The 15,572-nt window shown below is 39.1% G+C and overlaps 1 protein-coding gene across 2 annotated transcripts in view; it reads left to right on the top strand.

The window, feature by feature from the left end:
• Positions 1-15,311, top strand: part of MDFIC2 (MyoD family inhibitor domain containing 2) — a 123,227-nt gene extending 107,916 nt beyond the window's left edge. For both annotated transcript variants that reach the window (XM_089305908.1, XM_051852226.3), the window contains 2 exons: positions 5,049-5,270; positions 15,046-15,311. In XM_089305908.1, the coding sequence (XP_089162034.1) occupies positions 5,049-5,270; positions 15,046-15,305 (482 nt within the window). In that variant the 3' untranslated portion in view covers positions 15,306-15,311. The remainder of the gene's footprint in view (positions 1-5,048; positions 5,271-15,045) is intronic.
• The last annotated feature ends 261 nt before the right edge of the window (positions 15,312-15,572 follow it).

The following is a 15,572-nucleotide window of genomic DNA, read 5'->3' on the forward strand; positions in this document are numbered from 1 at the left end:
GTATAGTTTAAAGCCAAGGGAAAGTATAATTCACCATTATAGCTTAAAAAATGATGCATACATTTGAAGTACACACTCACTTGAAACATTTTGGTGTAGAACTAAAATTAAAATCACTATGCCTTAAAAGCTTTTCTAAAAATTTTCATATAGGCTTCTGGAGTTTACCACTCACAAGAAAACTTAGCAAGCTATATCCTTTAAAAGGTAACTTGGCAATAGAATTGATAAAGTTAATTGACAACAAGAGAATGGGAAAATATTCAGGTAATAATGACCACTAATTTGGGGGGGGGGGCATTGGGAGGGTGGCTGAGAGTGAGAGAAAGCTTTTTATAAATGTATTTTGTTTTAACTTTAATATTTAATATTTAATATAAACAGGAGAATATTCTGCAAAACAACATATTGCTTCTAGAGTATAAGATGTCTTGGACAGAGTTATCACTATGATCAAGACTCATGATGACTGAAAGAGCCCAGATTTTGTGAGCACAGAGGATTAAACCTAAGTGATAGTGACAGAAATACAAAAGGAGACATGGGCTTCAGAGATACTTAGAAGGAATAAATAAGAATCGGATGGAGGGACGGGGGCAAGTCAAAGTGCAGTTTTAAGGCTAGGGAACTTGGAAAATAACAATATAATGAAGAGAAATTGAATGGTGAGTTCTCCAGAGTTACCCAGTTTGAGAAGAAAAACGAGGATCTTAGAAGAAATAGGATAAATAATTAACAGGATTTGGCTGGTAACCCAAATAAAATACTCAACAGTCAATCACAATTGTAAGACCACAGCTGGTGATGACAGTGGGCTCTTGAAGACAGCAACTATGTGTTACTCTCCTTTGTGGCACAGACCGGGCATACAGTAGATGCTTACTAAATGTCTGAATGGCTGGATTGCTGCATAGAGTTGTACGAGCCAACCTCACAAAGGAACAATTAAGTTGTTAATGTCGACAAATATAACCTTCAGGGGTAGACTAGAAAGAAAAGAACTAAGAGGGCAAAATTTTAAGGAATAAAAATATTGAAGGAGATGGAGGAAGAAAGAAGCTGATAATAAAAACAAAGTAGGCTGGTTGGAGAATTAAATGAAAGACAGAGAAGAGAGGTCTGAGAGAGGACAAGAGGGAGAGACGAGTATGAGGAGGTGGAAAAAGGGGGAGAGAAATAGCAAAATTGAGAGAAGGAAAGAAAAACACAAGAACAGAATCAAAGAAGGCAGGAAAGAAGGGATGCTTCTTATTCCTAATTTGAATATTTACATCCATAGAGAATACATGAATGCAAAAATTACAAAGTCATATTTAGTGAACAAAAATGGAAATCATTAAAACATTAAAATGTTTCCTTAATAACTTAAAGTAAATAAATTAATAGCTCCTGTCACATTGATTCATCTATTGCATGTGGATACTCAATAAATGTTAATTGAATTAAATTAATAACATTTGCTCAATGGTAATAAAAAATTAATTAACTGTCTATCTTCGTGTTATTCAAGTTTATGCCCGTTGGTTCTTGCAATTACTTTTAGCCCAAATATGAATTTTCTATTTCACTGACTTTCAAGATACACTTTAATTTTTTTCTAAGAAATATAGATGAGCTTCTAATTTTTGTCTTAATTTTGGTTTGTTTTTTTCTGTTAAAAAATTATTTTCTCTAAGTTAATGTCAAGAACTATGTATAACATCTCAAATATAGTTTCACGAGTTCCTTACTTAATTCCAAAATAGTTTCTCTGCAGAAGATGTGATACCACTTTTTATGTGTGTCTCCTTTTAGCTTATGCTACTTTATAATACTTTGGATACAATGTCAAATAATGCTGTAAAAGAAGGAATCTGGGGAAATCACTGTTAGCATTCCGTCTATAAAAGATGGAAGATGTCAGTAACATTCACCCAAAAATTGTGACTCATTTCAGATGTCAGAATTCTTGTTGAACAGACTGGGTTCTGAAATGTGTGTATGTCAGATGATTTTTTAATGAGCAACAGATAGTTTCTACTGGGGAATGAAAAAATAAAAATATAAACAGAGATACAGAATTAAAATAACTTTATGAATGGCAGTTTAACTTCTCCATAAAATTCTCTCACCGCAAGCTTAGTGTGCTCCAAATGGTTGCTTAATGTAGCATACCACTTATATTCAAATGCTATACTTAAAATTGTCACAAAATTAAAAAGAGAATCATATACCACTTGGCTGTATACCGTATTTTCTGCATGTTCTTACATTCCAGTAACCTCTATCCAACTTTTTTGTTACTGAATTACTTTGTGCAAAAGCAATTTAAATTACATGAAGCCTGACTACGTGTGCTAATTTGAACTGATTGTTAATTAATTCTGTTAAGTAAATAGCTGCTATAATCTCTATACTCATCAAGGTTTCGTTATCTATCAGCTCTTCTTAACCACTCTCTAATGTACAATGCAAAGCAGCTGTAACTGAACAGGCAGGATTCCCTGAGTGCGCAAGAAGGTAGTTTTGCTTTGCAAAGACTACTCAGGAAAAGGCAAGTCTATAAAACTAAATTATTTGCGAGGCCCAATTTGAGGTAGGTGACACATCAGAGGATTTAGGGTGAAGAGGATTTTGCTGATGTACACTCTCAGCAGTTAAGAAAGAGAGATACATGCTAAGAATAAAGCAGAGAAAATGTTGTACCATATGAAAGGACAAGAATAAGAGCAAAGCTTTTAAAATCCATCAGGCCAACATTTGAATCCTAGTTTTACCACTGACTAATGAGAGGGCCCTGAGAAGCTTGCATAGATAAATTCTCGGGGGTGGGTATTTAGCACAGCAGTCAAGTAGCCACTTGGGATCCCATATCAGAGTGCCTGGGTTTGAGTTCTGGTTCAGTTGTCCATCTAGCATCCTACTAATGCACACCCTGGGAGACAGTAGGTGATGGTCCACATAGTTGGGCTCCTGTCATCCCTGTAGGTGACCTGGAGTGAGTTTCGGGCTCCTGAATTTGGCCTGGTCCAGCCTTGGCTATTGCAGGCATTAGAGTTGTCACCAGTGGATGGCAGATCTATGTCTGCCTTTCAAATAAATATATTTTAAAATAAATGAAGTCTTTAAGCCTTGAATAACCTCATTTATTTGCTAACTGAAGATACCAATTCTAACATTTCCCATTTGTTCAAGAAAGCTAGCAATATCTACTTCCAAGAGTCTCTGTGATACTTACATTCAGTGAGGCATTTCAATGATAACATGGAAACTGGCATAAAATACATGCACTATGTCTGTGAGGAGGTGAGCAGTGGGTGTATGATTCTGCCCCACAGGAAAATCTGGCAATATCTGCAGAATTTTTTGGTGGTCATCACTAAGGGAGACACACGCTATTAGCATCTAGTGTGTAGAGGGTGGAAATAATGCTAAACATTCTCCAGTAGCCCCATGACAAAATAAATAAATAAATAAACTACTTGCCCTAAAATAGTCATACTGTTCTGTTAGCTCTGGTTCCAGTTAGGAGCCCTGGGAGAGCGAGCAGCTCACGACTGGTTTCTGAAAATCAATGAATGCACAAATCAATTGGCAGTTCTGCCTCTTTTTCTCCCTCTCAAAAGTAGAAGAGGCCTAGGTTTCTCAAAACTGCATATCAGAACCACCTGAGAAGCTTCAAAAATCTCCCCCAGGGATTGTGATTTACTAAAAAGTCTGCCGGGGAGGAGAGTGCCTAGACTTTTAAAAATTCCATTTTTTATAAGATTTCTATGTTTTCTGCAGAAATGTCTGAAAAACAGTGCCCTTAGATGTAGGACCAGGTAGATATTCCCTCTGAACAAATAAAGCAACTTTGGAAAGCATTATAAAAATGGACATGGAAAGAATATATTTCTTGCTTAGAGCTTCCTAAGAATGGTGAAATTAACCAGGTTGCCAACTGTATTATTCATTTCAGTCACTCAATGAGCATTTTTGAATGAGCCAGGCATTGGGTTAGCTATGTGAATGCAACTGAACAGAATGCGTCTTTACCACCTCCCGAAAGTACTGACCAGATCTGTTGCTTGTTTAGCTCTTAAGATGTCCCTGGGAATCACCTGGTTGCATGTTTTAGAATGTCTTTTTCTATTAAATCTTTTTTCGATCCTAGGAGTCTGCTTAATGGGCACCGGTAAGTCACAAATAAACTGCACTGCCACCCAGTCTGGTCCTCTATCTAGTGTAATTTCATGGTATACTTCTCTTTCATATCTTCCTCTGAACTACAATGGAAGCAGTTACTCCTTGACTAATTTGTGTGATACTACACCTGTCTTTGTTACTGTTGTACCCCAATGTCCAGCCCAATGCCTGTTAAAAAATAGACCACCCAATATTTCTTTGCTAGAAATTCGCTAGTAACAGTTTTGTGTGGTTACCTGGAAGTAAAACATGTTCCCAAGAAGAACATCCCCCAAACCATATATTCTAGCATCTGATTAGGGACCTAACAAAAACCCAGGCAGAGGAAGGATTGGCAACTGGGGTCATTGAGGGCAGAGTAGGAATGAGATTTCAAACTATTCATCCGTCTCCACTATTCTTATACAGAGGAAGAATACTGGGTTTTGTAGAACGAAAGAAATAAAGCAACTTGATTGAAATCATGTAAATTAGTCTGCAGCAGTACCCAGTATTTAAGACTTCTGCCTCTTAGTTCCATAATATTCTATGATAGCAGGTTGACAGCATACTCTTGAGAATTGGTGGCTCCATGTGAACCAATTCCTTGATTCTCTCTGCTCATCATTATGAAAAAAAAAACTAGTATAAATGAGTGTGATAGGTGAAATTAAAATTAATGTGATAGGTGAAACTTATAATGTGTACAAAATTTTATAACGTTTACTCTCTATTCTTACTTGTACTCAAAATTATCCTGCTTATTAATGCTCCATTCTTTTTATTAAGACTTTATTCTTATAAAAGTCTAGAATGTCATTCTGCAAATGTTCATCCTTAGATCAGTAGGCCATGTACACTATAGTGGGTTTTTCCTATGTGTGTTTTCTTTTTTCATCTAGATATGCAACTCACAAATGAAAGGCATGCAGACGAGAAACCCATTAATGCTATCGTTATAAATTCAGTATCCGAATTCAATATCACAGATGGACCAGCCAAGGAAACCCCCAATGAGAAAAAACTGTCAGAATCCAGCACATCACTGTCCTCCCTTGAAGAATGCCAAACGAAATTTTCCTACCTCCAAACTGATACTTCAGTTCATCACAGAGACACTGATGGTATGTTTCTCAGAATTCAACCCACCTCTAAATAAAGCTCTCAGCCCCCAGCCTCTGTAAATTCATCACATATGCTGTTAGGAGGAAAAAAAACCTCTTTATGAATATTAAGCAAGAAGACTTCAATTTGAAAACTCTGGTGAATGACACATGTCAAGGTCACTTTGCAGTTGTGAGGTGCTTGGCAGATTGTTTGCTCTCAAAGCTGGGAAGCAGAGGCAATGTGTTTTAAATAGCTACGATGGGGCATAATCATTTTCATTATGGAGCCATAAAATGGGTAAAGAAAAATGGCAATCTTATTTCCCTTCTTGACTATGGGACCACTCAGCCTGTGACTATAGGCAGAGAAGAGAAGGCACAGTGAATGGTATTAAAATTCCAGGAATATATAAATATAGGCACTATACAGGTTAAAATGCTTATAGTGGCAACTCTATGAAAAAGAGTTGGTCCTTGTACATAACATCACTCCCTATGCATTCTGATCAATGCAAACCTAGACCAAACCATTCTTGTACATGGCATAAAAGGCATATTCTGTCTGCAAAGCTATTTTCAAATTGATTTGGTACTAAATGATCAGCAGAGTCCAGTTCTACATCTGGATGCCACACTAAGACATATGGAATTTTACTCAGGTTAACTTTCAGTGACCTTTCCGGGAGTCATAAACCAATTAAGAATTGTGTAGTGTTCAACATCTACATTTGCATTTAAAGAAATGCCTAGAGTTTCTCAAAGGAAAATATAATAGGATATTCTCTCTGGTTTAAATTTAAATTCATATTAACTTCTTGAAAAATTTTAAATAAACTTTGTGCTATAACACCTTTGAAATCATAATGATGTAACTCCCATCTTGAAGTTTATTAACTGTATAAAACCAGGCAAGTTCTACTTGTTTGTTTGTTGGTCATCTCTGAATCTGAGTTATTCAGTTACATAGTAGAGTTAGTAAGACATTGTGGGGATTTGGAGAATCAAATGAAATAATATATCTAAAGCACCTAGTATAAAACTAGTCCATAATAAATACTGACTTTCAACTTTTAAAATGATTATAGTTTTAGAAAGTAATAAGAGGGAAGATTTCTAGTGCATGATATATATGTGGTATCTTGTGTATATGTTGTTATGAATGTTTCAGATCAGAAACTACAGACATGTTTGCTTGCAATTGCCAGGAGAGAGGTGAATAGTGAAGTAAGCTGAAGAAGTACATAATAGGGGTTGGTGAGGCCTGTGGCAAGGTAAACAGCATGTATTTCATCTAAAGATCTCTGCCTCTATTCAGCTCCAGCTGCCAGCTGCCAGAAGAAATGACCCAGGGTTGCCAGATCTTCAAGTTTATCACCAAAACCAGACTCAGGAGTACTATATGAAATTCCTATGCTGTGATGATAACTAGTTCTTTTTTAAAATTCTATTTACTTGAAAAGCAGGGTGACACACAAATAGGGGAAGAGAGAGAGAGAGAGAGAGAGAGAATATATCTTGATCTGCCATGGATGATTCATTTTCCAAATGCCTACAACAGCAGCCAGGGCTGGGAAAAGCCAAAGGCGGGAGCCCAGAACTCAATCTGGATGTCTCCCATACGGGTGGTAGCGACCCAAACAGTTGATGCATCACCTGCTGCCTTCTAGGGTACACATTAGCAGGAAGCTAGATTGGAAGCAGAATAGTCAGAATCGAAACCGGCACTCTGATGTGGTATGCAGACATCCCAACCTGCCACTTCACACTGTGCCACAATGCCTGCCTACGTTATGAAGCCTGAGACAGTCCCAACAACACATCCTGAGCCACTCTGACCTGGAGACTACCAGGTTATGAACTTGAATCCAGGATGACGCTCAGTGACAGCTTTGGTAGAGGATAATGCTAATAAGGAAAAAGGCGATGCAGGAGGATTCTCTGTAAAAGCCTTTTGATGCTAAAATGTGTTATTAGGTTGTACTAGGGATACACAGATGCTGCTCATCATGAATATCAGGCTAATGATTTCAGGGTTAGGAACTGCCATTATACATATCCACAGAATAAAATGCGGTGTCCTCTAGAATTACTCCAGTCTATCATATCAGGGATCCTGGAAGAAGAAGTGCCAAACCAATTAGCATGAAACCTGAACCACTGCACTCTCAGGCAAGGGCCAAAATAACTACCCCATTAAAATGGCAGCTGACACTCAAAAACGTTATGCAGGGGCTGGCATTGTGGCATAGCCAATCAAACTGCTGCCTGGGATGCCAGCATCCAATATTAGAATTCAATTTGGGTCCTGGCTGCTCTGCTTCTTATCCAGCTCCCTGCAAACACACCTTTGATGGCCCAAGTGCCTGGACATCTGCCACCCATGTTGGAGACCTGGATGGAGTTCCAGGCTCCTGGCTTTGGCCTCGTCAGACTTGGCTGTTGTGGCCATTTAAGGAGTGAGTGAGCCATTGGATGGAAGATCTCTCTCTTTTGCTTGTTTCTCTCTCTCTCTTTTTTTCTCTCTTGCTCTCATTTTCAAATAAATAAATTTTTTAAAAATAATATTATGCAGAAAAATAACAAATTGTGGGCCAGCACTACATCCCACTTGGCTAATCCTCCACCTGTGGCGTCAGTACCCCAGGTTCTAGTTCCGGTCGGGGCACCGGGTTCTGTCCCAGTTGCTCCTCTTCCAGTCCAGCTCTCTGCTGTGGCCTGGGAGTGCAGTGGAGGATGGCCTGAGTGCTTGGGCCCTGCACCCGCATGGGAGACCAGGAGGAAGCACCTGGCTCCTGGCTTCGGATCAATGCAGCATGCCGGCCATAGTGGCCATTTGGGGGGGTGAACCAACAGAAGGAATACCTTTCTCTCTGTCTCTCTCTCTCTCCCTCACTGTCTTAACTCTGCCTGTCAAAGACAAAAACAAAACAAAAACAAATTGTGCTGAATACAAAAGACCAAAGGAGATTCATGAGGTTAATTTAGTTAGACTATTTTCTGAAGGACTGGGTTAAGACCAGTCTGACCCAAGAAATTCAAATTTTAAGCTGATGGCATAGGTAACAGTTCTGTGAAAAACTGCCCCAGCGAGGTAAGAGCATTTGATACCAGCGATAAAAGAAAAAGTAAAAACCCAGACTAAGACTCACAAATAGTGATAAGAAATTCTCATTATCCTAAACAGCAAACATCAAGGAAATCAAGAGTTAAGTCAGACTCACTCCATTTTTGAGAATTTTTTGATAGTAATTAATTTAAGAATGCAGAAATTGAGATCTGGGGTCATTGTTCGTACTGAGATAAATACAGAAATATCTTTCAGGAACAGCAGGGAAAACAGAAGGGAAAAGAGAAGATTGCATCCACTTTCATGTAGTTTGTGGTTAATTTATTTTCAAATGTATAAATGAGTGCATAGGAATGGATGCTTAATTGCTAATATCTATTATTTATATACATTGCCCCACTTAAAACAGAATGAAAAAGCCTCACACATGCAGATTTTGTAAAATGTGTTACATCCATTAGCACAGTTCATGGTGTGTGCTCTGATGGGAATTTAAAAGGATCTTTACTGCACATCACACACTATGTGCTGCAACATTACTTTATTATTAAATTGTGGTTCATCGTGTGTGGTCCCTTTCCTGAATAAAATGGAAAAAGTCCAGAGAGCTATCTGTGTCCATGCTCCTGTTTCTACATTCTTTTGATTGCAAAAGTATCCCTGTGCATAAGAAAATCAGGGATACACATGATATTAGAAAACAGGTCCCTTAAAAATAATCTTGAGAATATATCTAATTGACGTATAATTTTGAATTTAAGACTTCTCATCCAGGTGGAAGAGGAAAATCATAAATACAAGATACCTCAAAAGAATAGTCTTAATTACACCATGGACTACTGAATAAAATGATTACATTTTCTACACTGTAAATTTCATACAATTAAATGCGGTGGTGTCACCTTATAAAATGTTTCAATTTTATAATTATTTCAGTTCATTTGCTCAGAAAAAAACATAAGCACAAATTTACTAAGTATCACCCAAATCTAGTCATTCTAGTTCTAAAGAACTGACTTGAATGTTAGTTGTGCTTGTCTGAACTTAAATAGATCTTGACATATTTAAGTAGCTATTAAAATTGATAACATCAGGGATGATACCCCAGCTAAAGAAAGGCATTCAGTCACACTTTATTTATTCCCACTCTACATTACAAATTTTTTAAAAATCTTAATTTGGGGAGAGTGGGAACCAATTTCTATACTTTTGGGCCAAAAACTTTGAGTAATCAGTGGAAGCCATTGTATCATGAATTTCATTATGATGCCCCATTCTCTGTGACAGCACATAAACGTGTTCCTGGTTCAATTTGCCTCTCTCTCTCTCTTTTTTTTTTTTAATCTTACTTTGTTTTAGGGGAGAATGAACAGGTATTTTTTTTAATCCCTGGTCACTTCTAGAAGAACCATATTCTTGCTATTTTGGATAGTGATCCCTAAAGTAGCAAGGTGTATCTATCTGGAGTTGAGAAATGTTTCAGGAACTACAGTTGACTATCAAAGCTGACTTTTGTCCCTCCCTCCTGCTTATTGTGGGCATCAGGGTAGCAATGCTGAAAACTGAGTGGGGAAATTCAGGGAGCACAGAACAATGACTATGAGGTTGACATCAGGTATGTTTGTGGAACCTCCTTGCATTGTTACCGTTTCCATTATAATTACACACAATCCTTTCTAATGAGTCAGATTCTCCCTCTTAATTAGCCATCCCTGGTTGTGCACTCCACCTCTGGAAGCTGCATTAGTTCTTCAGTGCCATTAAGGTATCGCTCACATATTACAGTTTCAGTGTCACCTACCCCAGAGGTGTAGAAAGGAAATGGCTTCTTGCTCAGCCAAATACCACTTTTGGCTGTGTGTCCTGCAGGTCTCCAACCTATTTTAAACCTTCTTGATTCCAGGTTTAAGAAGCGGGAAAGCCAGTTGGGCTCTCTGACAGCAGTGATTAGAGCCTGTGCCAGGATGCCAGGTGGTTCAAGAGAGGAGATTTGCTATCCAAAGTATTAGAAGAGCTGAATAAACAAATCCATTGAAGAGTGAGGCAACCTACAAATTAGCAACAATAGGAAGGCTCCAGCATCTCATCACTTTATCCCTCCAGACCACCAGAGGACTGCTAGTACTGACATGAGCTTGTAGACCACTAGTTACTAACCATTATTAGATAGATAACTAGTAATTGGAATTAGCAAGGGCCACAGACAGAAGGCGTTTTCAGAGAATGGTAAAACCCAGAAAATATGACTGCCTTAGATATCAACCAAATCAGAGAGAGCAAAGGAGAAACACCCTGAGTTGTCTCTTCCTTCCATCCTCCTATTTCCTGTTGCTGCCTCCTATTGGCCAAATCCTATCAGAAGCCACTAAGGGAACATGGAGAATGTACTTTGTCAGCCTTGATAAAACACAGCAGAGAAGGAGAGGAGTAGGGACTGGATAAGAAAGCAAGCCATTCACATGCAGGCAGTGTCCTGCACCATGCTCCAAACTACAGAAAGCTGGAGAGTGTTATGGAGGGCTGGCCACAGTGCAGAGCTTTGAGAACACAGTCTAGGCCAAAACTGTAGCCACACAACTTCAGGGGGTGGGGAGAGAGAAGATGGTGGGAGCTGCTTGCCTTTTAAACTCTCCTGAGCCAGTTTCCTCATCTATTAAGGGGGTACAAGTAATACAGACTCCATTTTATTTCCAGTTTTATTTCGTGAAATGCACAGAAATATGGAAGACTGCTGAATGGCTTTAAGTGAAACAGGACCCACATAACAGTGAGATAGACAGCATGCATTTTGGATCAGAAAAAATTACACGTGAATCCAGCTCTACTACCATGCAGTTGGGAGGACCTAGAACAATGATAACCTCTGAATATTAGTCCTTTCATCTAAAAAATTGGTTCCAAAATACTTAGCTTACCTCCTGAAGTTATTCACAGATTTATTCATTTAAATAGAGAAATGGCTGTCCTGTTCCTATAACTTATTTTTAAAAATAAGATTTATTTATTTTATTGAAAGGCAGTGTTGCAGAGAGATACGTTCCATCCACTGGTTCACTCCCCAAATGGCACAATGGCTGAAACTGAGCCAGTCTGAAGCCAGGAGCTTCTTCTCTGTCTCCAACATTTCACTGCCTTCCCAAGCACATTAGCAGGGAGCTGGATTGGAAGTGGAGCAGCTGGGACTCCAACTGGCACCCATATGGGATGCCAGCGCTGCAGGCAGAGGCTTTACCTGCTACACCACAGCGCAGGCCCCATCCTATAATCTATAGTCTAGTAAGAGGAGAAACTAATTAACCACATAGTTCAGTGCAATACTGTGGTCAGTGCTGTGAAGGAAAAATAACACAGAGCTCTGTGAGGACTTCAGCAAGGATATGATTTAGAGGGAAGCTGTCTTCAACTAAAGGTCTGAATAAGAGTTGGGTAAAGAAAGCTAGGAGGTAAGGGTGTGCAACACAAGCAGGAGGCACAGCAAGTACAAATATCGTGAGCCAGATGTACCATACATACTGAGATGTAGCCAGTGTAGCTGGAATACAGTGAGTAAGGAATAAAAGAGGTACAGAAGTCAAAGAAAAAGGCAGAAAACTATTCATACAGGGGCTTGCTGGCTATGGCAAAGATCTGGGCCATCACAAGCCAGTTGTTCTACTTTAGGACTTAAAATATCACAGGAACTGATGAATTTGAAGTAGGCTCCTGAGGAAGCACAGCGTCCTAGCCAGGAAGCTACTGCAGTTGACCTGTTTGGGACTGATGGTGGCCAGATCCAAGATGGTAGCCCTGAATGTGGTTAGAGGCTTATGGGCTGCAACACAATGAGGAAGACTCAGCAGAACTCGGTGATGAATTGGAAGGAGAGGGTATGGTTGATGAAGAAAAGGGTTTCCCAGTTTCTGCCAAATTTATGTGGGTGTTCAGGAGAGAAAACTGAAAGAGGGACATAAGAGAAAACGGAAAGAGGGACAGTCGTATAGGCTGGAGAAAGAGAAAGATCTAAAATGCAATATGGCCTTGGTAAGCGAGACATTTTAAAGACATTGCAGACGAGACATGACGTAGACAAGTGGATAAGGGCATCCTCTTTTGGATGTGTTGGAAGAAAGGGTGCTCATCATGGGATGTGGGTTTGAATATCACATTTATTAAACATTAAAGTCCCAGGAAGTATTGCAGACGAAGGAAAATAAACTCATTCAGGAGAAAGGAAGTCCAACACTCTTTTCAAACAGTTGCAAGTTTTCCCCTGAACTGCTTATGTTACTCTTATGCAAACAAAAATTGGCCATATGCAAAACAGTTTTGCCTGCTCATGTAGAATTATTTAACATGCCTTTTAGGAAAAGTGTGGAACATACTTGAAAGTTCGGAAAAATCTGTTTTCAATTCATTAAGGTTACCGTGTTTTTCTTGGGCAAGAAGCTCTGTCTTTTATAACCAAATAAAAAGGGCTGACTTAGTAACAGAAAAAAATGGGCTCTATTCTCAAGTGCAAAATTGGGAGGTAGAAGGAAACCAATGCCAATTTGGCCAAAGGATTAGGCCAAGACTCTTTTTGGTAAATAAAACGTATAGTATACATCAAAAGTGGCGGCCTCCAGTGCCAAACTGTGGTGGCACCAGCAGGAGCAATTCAATCAAATAGTTATTTGCCCTCAGGCAATTATAAGGCCATTTTACAAACAGGTTGCTCATGCCATGATAGAAAAACTAGTGTCAATCCTTACAGCCCCCTTGCAGCCTTCCCTTCTTACCGCCAAACCAAGGTTCAGCCTTGCATGTGTAAAGGACAAGACCCCATGGGATCATTCTCATCTGGTCATAAGCCTGAGTAAGTCTCTTGAGCACCAGCACAAGGGGTCCTGAAGTTTTTGCTTAGAATATTTTCCACGTGAACCTGTTGGCAGGGTAAGCCATGGTAGCAGTCTTGGTATTGGTAAAGCTCAATGTGATTCTATCCCCTGCATCTTTGATCACCAACACACTCTCTTTGGAAAAGCAGAGGTGAAATAAAATCTATGTACTATTACTAACTTACTCCTGAATTTTTGTGGGTGGCTTGTGGTGACTTAGAAGATATGAGTGAGTTTGCCATATGCTAGAAGCTGGCTGTAAGTGAATAAAAATATACCAAGTCTGGCAAAGAGATGAATTTGTACACCATAGAGGTATTATGGAGTATGCTGCCTGCACTATAAATTCTGAGTAATGGCCACAGCACCTGCAACAATATCTGGCAATTAAAGTAGTCATAAAAGAAATGATATGGTTCTTTACCACCATCTTAATGGGAAGAAATATGGGAGGGAGGAACAGGGGAGGAAGATTTCTATTGACCTTACTCAGGGCTCATTACAGAGCTTTACATAGTGTTTTCATAAGAGATTGAAGCAGGTTTCTTTAAAATATTGGTTCTTTCTCCATGTTTGCCCTTCTTTTAAATACTAACAAATATATGGACAACAAAAGAAAAGAAATTTCCTGGAAAATACCATAAGAAGTACATGAATGGGGCTCAAAGAGCAGCTGGACTATCGCATATGACAGACGGCAAAATCTCCTCCGTGTGTTTATACAGTCTCCACTAACTGAACTCTGAAAACCAAAACGTTCGCCACATTCTTACTGGAAGAAATCAGGTCCTTATGAAAGTCAAACTTTAATCGGTTGATAGTCCCATCTGGAGAGAAAATTTTTTAACAATTCACACTGGAATGTTACTTTCAATCTTCTACAATCTTCAGATTGCTGACTTTAATCCATTAGATGACATATCATACAAATACTTAACCCTTTCACAAAACAATCACACATTTCTTGGACTTTTTTTTAACTTGAAAAGAAAAGTTATAATTTTAACAAGAGAACTGCTACATCTTCTAACTAATTCCCTTTATGGAAACAAAAAAATACAATAATCTATAACTCATCACAGCTGTTTGGCTAGAATTACCAATTACCTTCAATGCCTTAGAGATACTTTCCAGATTTTTACAAGTCTGCATAGTAAATTTTTAAACCAATTTTCTTAAAGAGGACTGATAAGATTTAAAACCTTTTAGGCATATGATGACGTATTTCACTTAAACAACTTGAATATAAAATCAAGGCTTTGCATAACTGGAGGAAAACGGAGACAGAGATTAAAAATAAAACACAACCCAAAAAGCTGTGATTATTTTAAAAAGCATTTATATTAAGTTTTGAAATGTGCTTTTCGCTTGCATTTGAATATGGGTGTGGTGGATTTATGGGAATCCATGTCGAACAAATAACAAAGCCTGGTGACGAGAAACAGGACATTTGTACAGTTTCTCCTTGTCCCTAACTAATTGCTCCTGAAGCCCCCTGCATTTGGGGAGGCCCTGCTGCTTTTCAGACAGTTGCAAGATTTCCAGATAAGCTGATAATTATGTGGCTTCCCAGCACCTCTGCAGGCAGAGTAAATAAAGGAGTTTAGAAAAGTGACAGCACTTTAAATAACCAGATTATGTAGAATCAATAGGAAATGCTCAGGAAGTTAATAAAGCAATTACTTAAGTAGAGTGAGTACTGGCATGGGGGTGGGAGAGCTTGAGAGACTAGTGGTGTACATTACCCCTAATGTGGCTAATCAATTAAGAGTTGGCTGCAAAGTTATCAGGTGTACCTCCACACATGCCTCTCCTTCATAGATGCCCCTCTATGTGCCACTATTAATTTTCTTTCTTCTTATTTAAACAGAGGAGTGTGCCTCCCTGATCCTCACCTGTCTGTTTTGCCAGTTTTGGGACTGTCTCCTGATGCTCCCTGATACGTGCGAAACGGTGTGTACCAACTTGTGCTGCCCCTCTCACAGGTACCACCCCACTTCGGATGAAAACCACTCTCGGAATGATTGTAACTGCAACTGTGACATGGACTGCAGCCTTTTTGAATCTTGCCACGAGACCAGCGACTGTCTGGAGCTGGCCATGGAGATTTCAGAAATCTGCTACCGCTAGTGCAGCAAGGTACCCACATTCCCACAGTCCTTTGGGCCACAGTGGGGAACTCCATTACAGCAAGACTGTGATTTCCATGTGCTGAAATGCAAGGACCATACACATTTCTTGGATGCTTTAGGCCATTTTTTTCTGCACCTGTCTGGGAAAGCTAGTATTGTCAACTCAGTGGTCGTATTCCAAATTTCACAACCGCATGGCTCACTGAAAAATAAGATTCTTGATCACATGTGATGAACAAATCTTAAATACCTCTTAAATATCATA

Source organism: Oryctolagus cuniculus, chromosome 10 (genome assembly GCF_051225735.1).
Source record: "Oryctolagus cuniculus isolate XC-2025 breed Fujian yellow rabbit chromosome 10, ASM5122573v1, whole genome shotgun sequence".
NCBI lineage: Eukaryota > Metazoa > Chordata > Mammalia > Lagomorpha > Leporidae > Oryctolagus > Oryctolagus cuniculus.